The sequence below is a fragment of the Sinocyclocheilus anshuiensis genome, unplaced genomic scaffold, assembly GCF_001515605.1.
Source record: "Sinocyclocheilus anshuiensis isolate Anshui unplaced genomic scaffold, SAMN03320099.WGS_v1.1 scaffold101, whole genome shotgun sequence".
Classification (NCBI taxonomy): Eukaryota; Metazoa; Chordata; class Actinopteri; order Cypriniformes; family Cyprinidae; genus Sinocyclocheilus; species Sinocyclocheilus anshuiensis.
In genome coordinates this window covers 2744786-2757389 of record NW_015540892.1, presented here as the reverse complement: position 1 = coordinate 2757389, position 12604 = coordinate 2744786, and the positions used below count along the sequence as shown (strand labels likewise).

The 12604-nt window shown below is 34.6% G+C and overlaps 2 protein-coding genes across 2 annotated transcripts in view; both read right to left on the bottom strand.

Annotated features, from left to right (window-relative positions):
• Positions 1-2525, bottom strand: part of LOC107688896 (solute carrier family 15 member 1-like) — a 4223-nt gene extending 1698 nt beyond the window's left edge. The window contains exons 1-6 of the mRNA XM_016486726.1: positions 2519-2525; positions 2251-2288; positions 1970-2054; positions 1700-1841; positions 350-469; positions 58-157 (exon numbers count right to left, since the gene is read on the bottom strand). Coding sequence (XP_016342212.1) covers positions 58-157; positions 350-469; positions 1700-1841; positions 1970-2054; positions 2251-2288; positions 2519-2525 — 492 coding nt within the window. The remainder of the gene's footprint in view (positions 1-57; positions 158-349; positions 470-1699; positions 1842-1969; positions 2055-2250; positions 2289-2518) is intronic.
• Positions 2526-3974: 1449 nt separating this feature from the next.
• LOC107688868 (dedicator of cytokinesis protein 9-like) overlaps positions 3975-12604 on the bottom strand; it is a 95597-nt gene continuing 86967 nt past the window's right edge. The window contains exons 50-54 of the mRNA XM_016486695.1: positions 10726-10936; positions 8720-8910; positions 6524-6624; positions 6294-6432; positions 3975-4935 (exon numbers count right to left, since the gene is read on the bottom strand). Of these exons, the coding sequence (XP_016342181.1) occupies positions 4810-4935; positions 6294-6432; positions 6524-6624; positions 8720-8910; positions 10726-10936 (768 nt within the window). The 3' untranslated portion in view covers positions 3975-4809. The remainder of the gene's footprint in view (positions 4936-6293; positions 6433-6523; positions 6625-8719; positions 8911-10725; positions 10937-12604) is intronic.

The window sequence follows — 12604 nt, the reverse complement described above, 5'->3', positions numbered from 1 at the left end:
TGTGAATGTGTGTGTGTGTGTGTGTGTGTGAGTGTGTGTGTGTAAGGATCCACATGCCTGATGTTCTTCAAACTGATCTCCTCCAAACGCTACCACGCAGGGTTTAATACCTCCAGTTCCCAAGGCAATGAGTATGAGTCCTAGCATGGACATGGCGCTAAAATAAAAGAGAAGAAATTCAAATTCACACCAAATAATGTAATAGAAATCACATAATAACAATGTCAGTACATTTAAAATGATTGCTGTAAGTAGCACCTAATAAAGAGCATGCTACTTTTAACTTAACAGGTTATTTGGGTTGTTTACAATAATATAATAACAAAGCATATCCCAAGCAGTAACTCACGTATGGAAGGTCATGTTGTCTGGTGTACCGTCTCTATTGGTATCTGTGATATCATGGACGGCACTGATAGCCATGATCACCTGGCCGATGGTGTATACTATGGACAGATACACGATAGTCCTGCGAAAAGTGGAGAATGGAAATCATGTTAATACACATACTGTATGTATTATAGTAGAAAAAAAATCATAATCTAATGTTGTTGAACTAAGCCTTTTGACTGTGTGACAGTGTACTTAGTACAAGTGTATAAAATGGGGTCCGGTGACCGCCAGGAGGCCACAAGGTGGTGCTAGGGGTCCAAGTAAATTTTCAGGGGGAAAAGTTATAAAAAAAAAGGTTTTGATCAGTATTTATTGTGAAAAGCAAAAGGCAAATAAAATTGAGTTATTAATAATAATCTTCAATTTATATTTTCTTAAAACTATTTTACCGATTGTTTTAAAATAAATGTAAGTTACTGCATTTTTAATATCACACTTATTAATTAATTATTCATTTATCTCAAAATGGGTTTTAAAATAATCACACTACCATTCAAAAGTTTCAAGTTGGAAGGATTTTTTTACTTAAAACTATTTTACCGATTGTTTTAAAATAAATGTAAGTTACTGCATTTTTAATATCACACTTATTAATTAATTATTAATTTATCTCAAAATGGGTTTTAAAATAATCACACTACCATTCAAAAGTTTCAAGTTGGAAGGATTTTTTTTATGTTTTGGAACAAAGTTGCTTATGCTCATTTATTTGATGAAAAATATAGTAAATAATACTGTAATATTGTAAAATATAATTACAATTTAAAATAACTGTTTTCTATTTGAATATATATTTTTAAATGTCATTTCAGCCACCATTACTCCAGTCTTCAGTGTCACATGGTCTATTCTAATATGCTGATTTGGTGCTCAAGAAACATTATCATCAAAGCACAGTAGTAGTGTCGCATAGTATTTGTGGAAACTATGATTCCTTTTTTTAACAGTAGTATAGCTGTAATGTAGTGTAGCTGAAATTCACTGACTTTATCACATATTGCATATATATATGTGACCCTGGAGCACAAAAGCAGTCATAAATTGCACAGGTATATTTGTAGCAATAGCCAAAAATACATTGCATGGGTCAAGATTTTTCTTTTATGCCAAAAATCATTAGGATATAAAGTAAAGATCATGTTTTAGCAAATGGCTGCAATATAACAAAGAGTGAAAAATTGAAGGGGGTCTGAATACTTTCCGTACCCACTGTATATATATATATATATATATATATATATCGCATGCATTCCTAGTATAGTTAATAGTATGCTATTGTGAATATTTTCCAAGCCCTAAAACTCACTTGAACTTGCCCAGCCATGAGTCTGCAATGATGGCCCCCAGGATGGGTGATAGGTAGCACAGAGCCACGAAGGTGTGGTAGATACTGGTGGACAAATCATTGTCCCAACCGATAAAATACTTGAAGTACAGCACCAGCACCGCTGCAACACAGAGACGGGAAAGGAGAGCACAGCAAGAGATGAGTGACACTTATTAAGAAGGAAAGAATGGGAAATACTGATCTATGTGGATGAACAAGTAAAACAGAGCAAAATGTGTTTGGTCTCACCTTTCATGCCATAGTAGGAGAATCGCTCACAGAACTCATTCACCACAATGAAAAATATACTGACAGGATATCCCAAGCAACTTGGCTACAACAAAAACCACAGCTCAATTAAAATATTTCCTAATAACAAAATAAATTTTGTATTTTTATACTATAAAAAACAGTGCTTACTAATTGTGCTGACATAACATATTTATTGTACAATTAAAAATAAATGATTACATTTAACAAAATACAAATAGTAATTCTGTGAGTAACTAGCACAGAATTAAAAGTCTTACACTATTCTTGGTCTTCTTTGTCCTTTGTTCCTCTTTGTCTGCAAAAATGAAGTGAAATGTCATTAAAATAGCTCTAATATGGATTCAGTTTCAACTTATTGAATTCAAATGCTATTTCAAACATTTTCACACTGTAACATTTATGGACAATTTGTGCATTGCCCTATATAAGCAAAGAACACGCACATTTACTCTCCATGTACAAACCCAGAGTTAACAGGGATAATTATTATTATATTGTTCCATATCAACATCCAGGTTTACTCACCTGCCATGATGACTGCTTTGCCTGAGGCTGTCTTCTAGTCCTCTCGTAAAGAATATCCTTTAGTACAGAGATGCACACTCACACTCACTCACACACACACACACACACACACACACACACACACACACACACACACGACCCGGGACAGACAGAGCTGTAATCTGAGAGAGACAGGTAACAGGGTTTTATAAATTCTGGACAATAAATTGTATCCTTGGCCACCACTGGGTTAAAATGAGTTTGACATAGATGTTTATGACAGTGTTTGTGACTGTGTGTGTGTGTGTATGAGTGGGTGCAGATTAGTTATTTATGGCAGTCTTATCAATTGATACTGAAAATCAAATTGTGTGAACGTTTGGCCTTCCTAATAAGACAGGCAAGTTAATGAGTAATTAATATACTAATTATTATATCATTAAAAAAAAAAAAATACAGAAAAGTGCAGAATGACGTTGTATTCCTATTCATTTTTTTTAACAAATCAAAGATGTAAATACATTTATTCTTATATAAACTTGTCTTAGCAAGTATTTGAAAACTATTTCAAGTCACTTTTCTGGTGTTAGAATTATTACTGGGTAGATAAAATCCTGTGTTTATCTTACAAAACCTTATAATATGAATTATGTTGAATGGTAAATGGAGGCTGATTTAATATAATAATTAACTCTCATAGTTGAACATTCTGGCTGAAAGAATGTTGATTAGCTAGATAATGTTGGAACTTCAAAACATCGCCAACACATCATATGACTGTTCTAAATAACCCTATATATATATATATATAATATTTACATTATAAAAATTTACTGACTGTGAAGTTGGAGTGATGTGAATGACACCTTCACAAAGCACATCGTCAGCTGTTATACAATGTTAAAATGGCTTACTTGAGCTGTAAAGCTGAAGTTCGGAGAGCTGTAATTCATTGGAAGAGAGGTAAACAAACTGCCCTCATCCACAGAGATGTTGCTGCGATACAATGGCGACAGTGGTGAAGAGGACGGGGAGTACGGCGTGAGCGAGTGTGAGTGTTGATTGAGAGGAAGTCAGCAGGTTTTATTCAGAACGCACTTTAAAAACAAAACTGAACCTGATACTTTGTCAATATTGTCTATCTCTTCTAAACCATATATAACATATATGGTGATTTAAAATTGGCAGGATTCAGATATGAGAGCATAAATCGTGCTAAAGGCCTCATAATCTGGGGTAAAAAGAATGCAGTGTGGTAGGCCATAAACCATACATTAAAAAGATCATAAATATTGTATAGATGAGGTTTCAATGACCTTTATAAGGATCTCGGTTGGTAAATAATAAAGTTCCCATTAGTAGAGATAAAGTGTGTTTAAGGGAAGCAACTGATAAGAATGAAAACCACATGAAAACTGATGTAAGATAATACATTTTATTCAGAGATTTTAGGGACATTAATATATTTCCAGAACAGATTCTTTTTTAAATAAAAATACCCCCCATATCTAACCCTCGATATAAAACAATTTACAATTAAACAAACATAAAAGGTTATAAAAATCCTTGTGTTTATCTCTTTTGTCCATATATATTTAGATATTTCACATCTAGCCTTTTCACTTTGGCAAGAGATCTTCAGGAACCAAAACAGGACAAAGAAAGAGAATTATTGCACTCCGCTACAAAGAAACAGCAATTGTTTCTTGGCTTTTAATGAATAAAAGGAAAAAAATGATGGAAGTGTGGGCTAAAAAGCTTGAGTGGCTCAGGTGATCATGGGTATTTTGTACAGTAAAGCTCAAACTTCCTGCTACACTGAAGCACAGTTATATTCCCTTCACTACTACTCAATGGACGGCTGCTGCCTTAGACACAGGAAGTGATGTCGCAGCTTCTCTTTTAGCACAGAGCAGCAAAAAACATACAGAATTGGGGAATATATGGAAAGATGAAGCATTAAATTTAAGGAATGTGAAAGTAAAAAGGCAGATTTTTCAAGCTGTTCTGGTTGTGTAAGAAATAAAAGTGATAGTCTCCACAGGAAACACCTGTGAACGGAGGACTGGAGTAGATGAGAGAAGAACAAAAGCTACACGAGTCATATGGGAATAGTATGTGGACATTCCAAAGACCGGATACACCTGCTGTATCCCAGTGTCCTGGATGCTGATTGATGGGCGATTCATTCAGGAGTGTCAGACAATGAAATTCCATTCTTTTCTTGTTCTTTCGCTTTTGATGCGTTTCAGTCTGTTTGTTTGTCTCTCTGGCTGTGCGCAGGGTCAGAGGTTTAAGGCCAGGGGTGAAAGTCACACGGAGGAGGCGGAGCTAGGCATGCCATGCAGGGTGGTTCCGCTGGGCGTGCCACTGATGGCATTGAAAATATGCAGCGAATCAGAAAGAGAGCTCTTGGTTCCGCCCTCCACAGCGGAGATCTGAGGAAGAGGAAGAGTGCAGGGTGAGAAAGAACAGATCAAACTCACAATTGAACTGTGCTGTATTGTTTTTCATGTATGATTAATTGTATGCATTATTACCATCCGATCTACAGAGGCCAGCACAAAAGAGAGAGAACAAATATCATGAATATTAAATATGAACCAAACATTCATGGTAACCTACTAGTGTACTGGCGGCCAAAAAATTGGAATTATTATGATTTTTAAAAAAGTCTCTTATGCTCACCAAGCCTGCATTTATTTGATTACAAATACAGTAAAAACAGCAATATTATGAAATATTACAAACAGCAATATTATGAAATATTACAATTTAAAAGATCATAAATATTGTATAGATGAGGTTTCAATGACCTTTATAAGGATCTCGGTTGGTAAATAATAAAGTTCCCATTAGTAGAGATAAAGTGTGTTTAAGGGAAGCAACTGATAAGAATGAAAACCACATGAAAACTGATGTAAGATAATACATTTTATTCAGAGATTTTAGGGACATTAATATATTTCCAGAACAGATTCTTTTTTAAATAAAAATACCCCCCATATCTAACCCTCGATATAAAACAATTTACAATTAAACAAACATAAAAGGTTATAAAAATCCTTGTGTTTATCTCTTTTGTCCATATATATTTAGATATTTCACATCTAGCCTTTTCACTTTGGCAAGAGATCTTCAGGAACCAAAACAGGACAAAGAAAGAGAATTATTGCACTCCGCTACAAAGAAACAGCAATTGTTTCTTGGCTTTTAATGAATAAAAGGAAAAAAATGATGGAAGTGTGGGCTAAAAAGCTTGAGTGGCTCAGGTGATCATGGGTATTTTGTACAGTAAAGCTCAAACTTCCTGCTACACTGAAGCACAGTTATATTCCCTTCACTACTACTCAATGGACGGCTGCTGCCTTAGACACAGGAAGTGATGTCGCAGCTTCTCTTTTAGCACAGAGCAGCAAAAAACATACAGAATTGGGGAATATATGGAAAGATGAAGCATTAAATTTAAGGAATGTGAAAGTAAAAAGGCAGATTTTTCAAGCTGTTCTGGTTGTGTAAGAAATAAAAGTGATAGTCTCCACAGGAAACACCTGTGAACGGAGGACTGGAGTAGATGAGAGAAGAACAAAAGCTACACGAGTCATATGGGAATAGTATGTGGACATTCCAAAGACCGGATACACCTGCTGTATCCCAGTGTCCTGGATGCTGATTGATGGGCGATTCATTCAGGAGTGTCAGACAATGAAATTCCATTCTTTTCTTGTTCTTTCGCTTTTGATGCGTTTCAGTCTGTTTGTTTGAAGATTCACGATGTGCCACTGTGTATGGTTACCTGTTCATGCATGATGTGTGAAAGCTCTCTGGCCAGGTCTTTGTAACTGGCTTTCATCTCGTCATGATATTCCTGTTGGTCCTCCTTGATCAACCTTTCGTTCACAGCTAGAGCCTGTCCACATGCCTCAACAAACTGCCTGCATACACAAACACCATATACACATACAGATAAAAAAGCAGGCGCTTGTGTGGAGATTTTAGAAGGCATTTCAAATGGTGTTCATTTACCTGAAGACCTCTTTAAGCTGTTTGACTTTGTTATCTGCGTATTTTTTGGCGCAGGCGTCATCAAGGAAAGCTCTGGCATATGCAAGTGGCCCAGCATTGACCTGAAGAGAAAGAAGTATTTAAGAAAAAAAGTCATTTACAGGTCAGTTTAAACCTGAGTGTGTGATATAATGGCAAAAGTGTATTTGGGGGAAGGCTTGCTGCTCTTGTGGGAATTAAATGGCTAAAAATGTCTCCATAAAAATAACTAAAAATGTCAAATCCATGCAAAATTGACCTACGAGGAAGAAAGGAACTGAATAATGTCTTAAGTGAATTCTAAACATGCCAAACTTGGGGAGAAAGTGTGGGTGTGAATCAACACAATTGCTTTTTGTTTTTGCTATATCTAGTGTGGTGCCTTGTTGTCTATTGTGTACTGACTGATTTTATTGTTAGATGTCAACAAGTTGTTGCATTATTAGTCTATAGAAGATGTTCCTACTGTTGAATGCCATAATATTTTTGGTGGGCTGCACAACTAGCTATAAATATTGTTTTTTTTACAATTATACACTACCATTTGAAAGTTTGGGGTCTATAAGATGTTTTAACAGTTTTGAATGAATATGTTCCATTATGTTCACCAAGGTTGAACATAATTCTGATAAAAAAATACAGTAAAAATAGTCATATTGTGTAATGTTATTACATTTAAAAATATATTTTAAATATATATAAATATATTTTAAACTATAATTTATTCCTGTGATGTCAAAGCTGAATTTTCAGCAAATATATATATATATATATTATATTTGTTGCTTAATATTTTATGGAAACTATGACACATTACCATTTTTTTACCATAACAAAATAATAATACGTTTATGCAGCAAAGACAACACATTACATTGATCAAAATGGACAATAAAGACATTTATAATGTTACAAAAAAACTTTTTAAATAATGCTGTGAGTGAACTTTCTATTCAAAGAATCCTGAAAAACAGTTTTCACAAAAGATTAAATATTAGGCATCAAAAACTGTTTCAACATAAAATAATACAGTAATAATACAAACCATTATTAACAATTCAGCACTAAATCAGCATATTAGAACTATTTCTGAAGGATCATGTGAGTGCAGTAATTGCTGCTGAAAATGCAGCTTTGTCATCAATTACATTTGAAAATACATTCAAAAGGAAAAGAGTTACTTCCATTTGTATTCATATTTAACAACATCACTGTTTTTACTGTATTTATGATTCAGTAAATGTAGCCTGGGTGAGACTTCTTGTCAAAGCTGAATTTTCAGCAATCATTACTCCAGTCTTCAGTGTCACATGATCCTTCAGTAATCATTCTAATCTGCTGATTCGCTGCTCAAGAATAATTTCTTATTACATTTATTTTATTACAATTATTTTGGAAACGATCGATACATTTTATCTCAGGATTCTTTGATTACTAGAAGGTTAATCTAATAGTTAATCAAATAGCATTTATTTGAAACAGATTTTTGTATTATAAATATCATAAATGAATATTATAAATGTCTTAGTGTCACATTTTGATAAAATAATGCATCCATGCTGAATAAAAGTATTATTTCATTTTTATTAATAAAAAATAGGTAATATAGGTGTTTTTCTGGTAAAAATTAAATAAAATGACACCGTGACATAATTTCCTCAAGTTTTCATGACGCTAAATTTTTTATTTTATTTTATTTTTGATCTTCTCATTGGCAGTTAAAATATTAGCATGTTGCTTATCTATTGAATTTATATTCTAAAAAGCAAAAAAAAAAGAAAAAAAAGCGCATACAAATAATGGGTAAAATATTGATTAAAATGGTGCACTTTAATCAAAATAAACTTTTCTACTGATAATTTTTAATACTGAATAAAATTAATTATTAATTATTTATTAATTAATAAAATGGACGTTTCACACAAATTTCTTATGACATAGCTTGAATGTAATATTTGTTAAATTCATTGCAGTGCATTCTGGAATCAAATGGTACAGTGTTTTGCCTAAACAAAACAAAGTATCTTTGTCACAGGCTCTGCATCACGATGCCTAAAAGTGTTGGCTAGGTTGCTTTTGGAACAGGCCAATGATGTGTGTTCATATGTGTCACACACACACACACACACACACCTGTACACTAATGCTTCCCTGCAGCTTAAGTACACACACACACACCTGTACACTAATGCTTCCCTGCAGCTTAAGTTGCAGGCGGATCATGTCGACCTCACTGGTTGCACAAAGGGCTCTGAGTTCTGCCACCTTCCCGCTCATCTCATCTATGGCCACCTCGATGGGACTCAGGTCTGTGTGGTGCTGATACATCACCGCTATGCGCTTCTTTACATACGGGAAACAGTGTGTGGCTGAAACAGAGAGATAGGAGAAGACAGAGTAAATAAACATTAAGTGAATGCAGTAGTACGGGTGGCTAGAAGAACAAACAAATTAAGGACCCATCTGAAATCTACTCATGTTTGTGCAGTAATCAGGATTTATGTTCCATGCGGATGGCACACCTTGAAACTGTGAAAAGTGGTTTATTTAGAACACACTCTCTAAGAAGGTCATTCTGCCTCAGAGGCCAGATCTGATCTGAAAATTTTTCACAGGATGAAGATCAGGGTTCAGCTTTGAAATCTCCTGGTTGCTTTTACAACACTAAACAACACTTAACTTGAGACAAAGACATGGATTAATTGTTTTTGAACACAATTGCAGCCCAGAGCTCAAGATCAGGGTGTACAGTGTTAATGCAGGAAGTACAGACTAAAATGTAATCATTAAAGATTAGTGTTCAGGGAATAGCTGGGTAAATAAATGGATTACACCATATGGAGGCCAAAGACATATGTTCATTAAATCTGGTTTCCATGTGTACGGATGCACTTATATGGTGAATGCAATAAACCAATGATTTAAGGAAGTTACAGATTAAGGAACTACATGCACACTACCGTTCAAAAGTTTGGGGTCAGAGCTTTCTTTCTTTCATTCTTTCTTTCAAGGAATCGATGCATTACATTGATCAAAAATAACAGTAAAGAAAAAAGCTATTCATCACTACTGAGATTCTCACACTAAATTAAGAAGCAAAATACATTTTAAAGAATATACATGTAGGTCCCACTTTATATTAATTGGCCTTAAGTACTATGTACTTACATTTAAATTAATGATTTGGTACAATGCACTTATTGTATACGTACGTTTTTACATTGTACTTATATTTTAAAAATACCAGCATTTAATTACATCTGTAATTAATTTCTGTACTTACATTTAGAATTACACTGTTGACCCATCCCTTACACTTTAACCCACCCTTAAACCTACCTATACCACCAAACCTGTCCCTAACCTTACCCGTATCCCTCCTCAACAGCAGCAGTGTTTTGCAATACAATAACACAAAAAGTACATTGTACTTATTTTTTGATGTAAAGCTGGGCCTTCATTTTTAATCATATTTTACAATTTTACTGTATTTTTGATCAAATATGTGCAGCTTTTGTGCACATGTAATGAATACATACAGAATCGAGGCTCAAAGTGCTTTCAAATCAAGTTTGGAAAAAAAAAAGTAAAATTTTAAATTTCAAATAGTGTGTTTTAAAATTACTTTTGAAAATATATTAATAGGCTTGTCTGTCTAACAAAACATTAAACTCTTTGCGAAACCATGATGACCCATGCCGATCTGGTTGCAGTTCCTTTTTCAAATTTAGTGCTATGAAATCAGGATTAGAATGTATTTTAGAACTGGTGATTGATTTGTAGTATATGCATTTATGTGCATTTAAATTTGGAGTGTGCATAATAAGGAGAATGATCCCATCAAATTAAAATTCCCCAGGCTAGCTAAAAAGGCTAATGAAAACAGCATGTAGAAAAATACTGTATTACAGTACTAGAAATCCATCATCACATAACTACAGGTGATCCAGTAGCATGGATGAGCACAGTTAGCTAACCATGCTAAAGTGGATATGTAACTGGAACCATTCCTCACCATGATCAGAACCTTTCGGCCAGATGGCAGAAAAGCAGAGACACAAGGGTTTTATTGTTAACTGAAGTTTTGTAGTATAAAAAAAGCTAAATGTTCACTTCTTCTGTTATGTGTGTTGTTTGTATTCACTGCAGTAACTGTTCTGGGGTCAGTGATAGTGATCACTCACTGGTGAGCACCGTCCTTCGTTTACACTGTTCCTCGACCCCGCCGTGCCTCTTTCCTGACTCAGTGAATGGCGTCTCGAACACAAAGCGCCGAATGTTGTGGCTCCTCTCAAAGTCAGTCTTCCTCTCTTCCAGCTCCTTTTCCTCTAGATACGGCGTCACGTGCGTCACTTGGATATAGGCAAACTTTGCCTCCAGATCTTTAGGGTTGACCTGAGACAGATGAGATGTGATACATTAGGGTGGGAGGAGACCAGTAAAACACTGATAAAACATGAATAAATAGAATTCTTGTCTGGAAGTGCATTGGGGTTAAGGTTTGACTGCAAACTCCACATATCAGGAGGTCTGTCAAAACTGATCTCATCTATGGTGTAATGCTCTTCTTGTGTGTGTGTGTGTGTGTGTGTGTGTGTGTGTGTGTATGTGTTTGTGTATACACTGTAAAACTGATTCTTGGATCAAGTAAATAATCATGATACAGCTTTTCTATTATACTATATACTATATAACATATGCTCCAACAAGCATAGCAGGTGAGCTAGATTCATTTTTTGTGCAAATAGACCCACACCAAAATTTCCCTGCATGCAAATGTGCTTAAATACTTAATATGCTTACATAGTTTGACTGTTTGCCAGTTTCATTTACACTGAAATTAAAATAGTACACTATTTGTCTTGTAATGTCATGATGAGTTTGTGCCTTTATTACATACAAAATTAATGAAGTTGTTACCTTGTTTTTATTCATGTACCATATGTTGTGGTCTGTGTGCATTTCATGCATGTTTTTTGTCTGACGAGTGTTCATGTGATCAGCATTCATCACATCACATCACATCACATCACATCACATCACATCACATCACATCACATCACATCACATGGTGGTATTATCAACAAGCACTTTGCTCTCTATGACATAAGCATTTGTACATTAGATGAGAGGTTTTCAAATATTTAAAGGCCACAGACTCTCTTATTTACAGGTTTTAAGAACTTTTCTGCTTTGTTCAGTTTGAAAACACATGCATTGCAGCGCATAATACTGAACAATTAGCTTCATTTTTAAAACAATTTTAGGTGATGAAAACTTGACATTTTAAGCCATGCAAAGTGTGGGCTTCATTTTTAAACTGATACTACACCCAAAAAAAAAATAATAATAATTCCCTCATGTGGTTACAAACATTGAAATTCCAAAGAATGTTGGGATCCAAACAACACGTGAGCCCATTGACTGCAATTATATGAGATTTCTTAAAATATCTTCTTTTATGTTAGACAGAAGAAAGAAAGTCATACAGTTTTGCAACAACATGAGGGTGAGTAAATGATTACAAATATTTTATTTTTGGGCGAACTGTTACTTTAAGTTCTATAAACATCTCATTTTTACAGTGTACTTGTGTACTAGTGCAATCTGTGTACATGTGTTCAGATTATACACGATTGTCTGAGCTTTTACCTATTCACAGAATACTGATAAAATATGAGTGTGCATTTTCTCACCCTGCCAGAGTCCTGGATCATTTTGACATTTTCTTGGCCAAATTTGTCCGAGTAAAGTTTGAGGAGACGCTGGGAAATTTCTGATAGAGGAGTGAATTTTGGTTCTTTATAGATATATTCCTTTCCATCCTCATCTTCAAAGAAACCCTGAAACACACACAACATTCCAGTCACAATTTGTGCGTGACATACAGTATGCATACACTGTTGAAGCTATTAATGTACAGGCAACAAAATCTGGTTTGAATCCCATAATCAACAAACCTCTACATCACACAGGTGGAAATGAAGAGTTATGACAAATGGACACACACTTTGACATTTAACTGTCTTAAAAACCAACGTATTCAGGATTTCAAAGCAAACC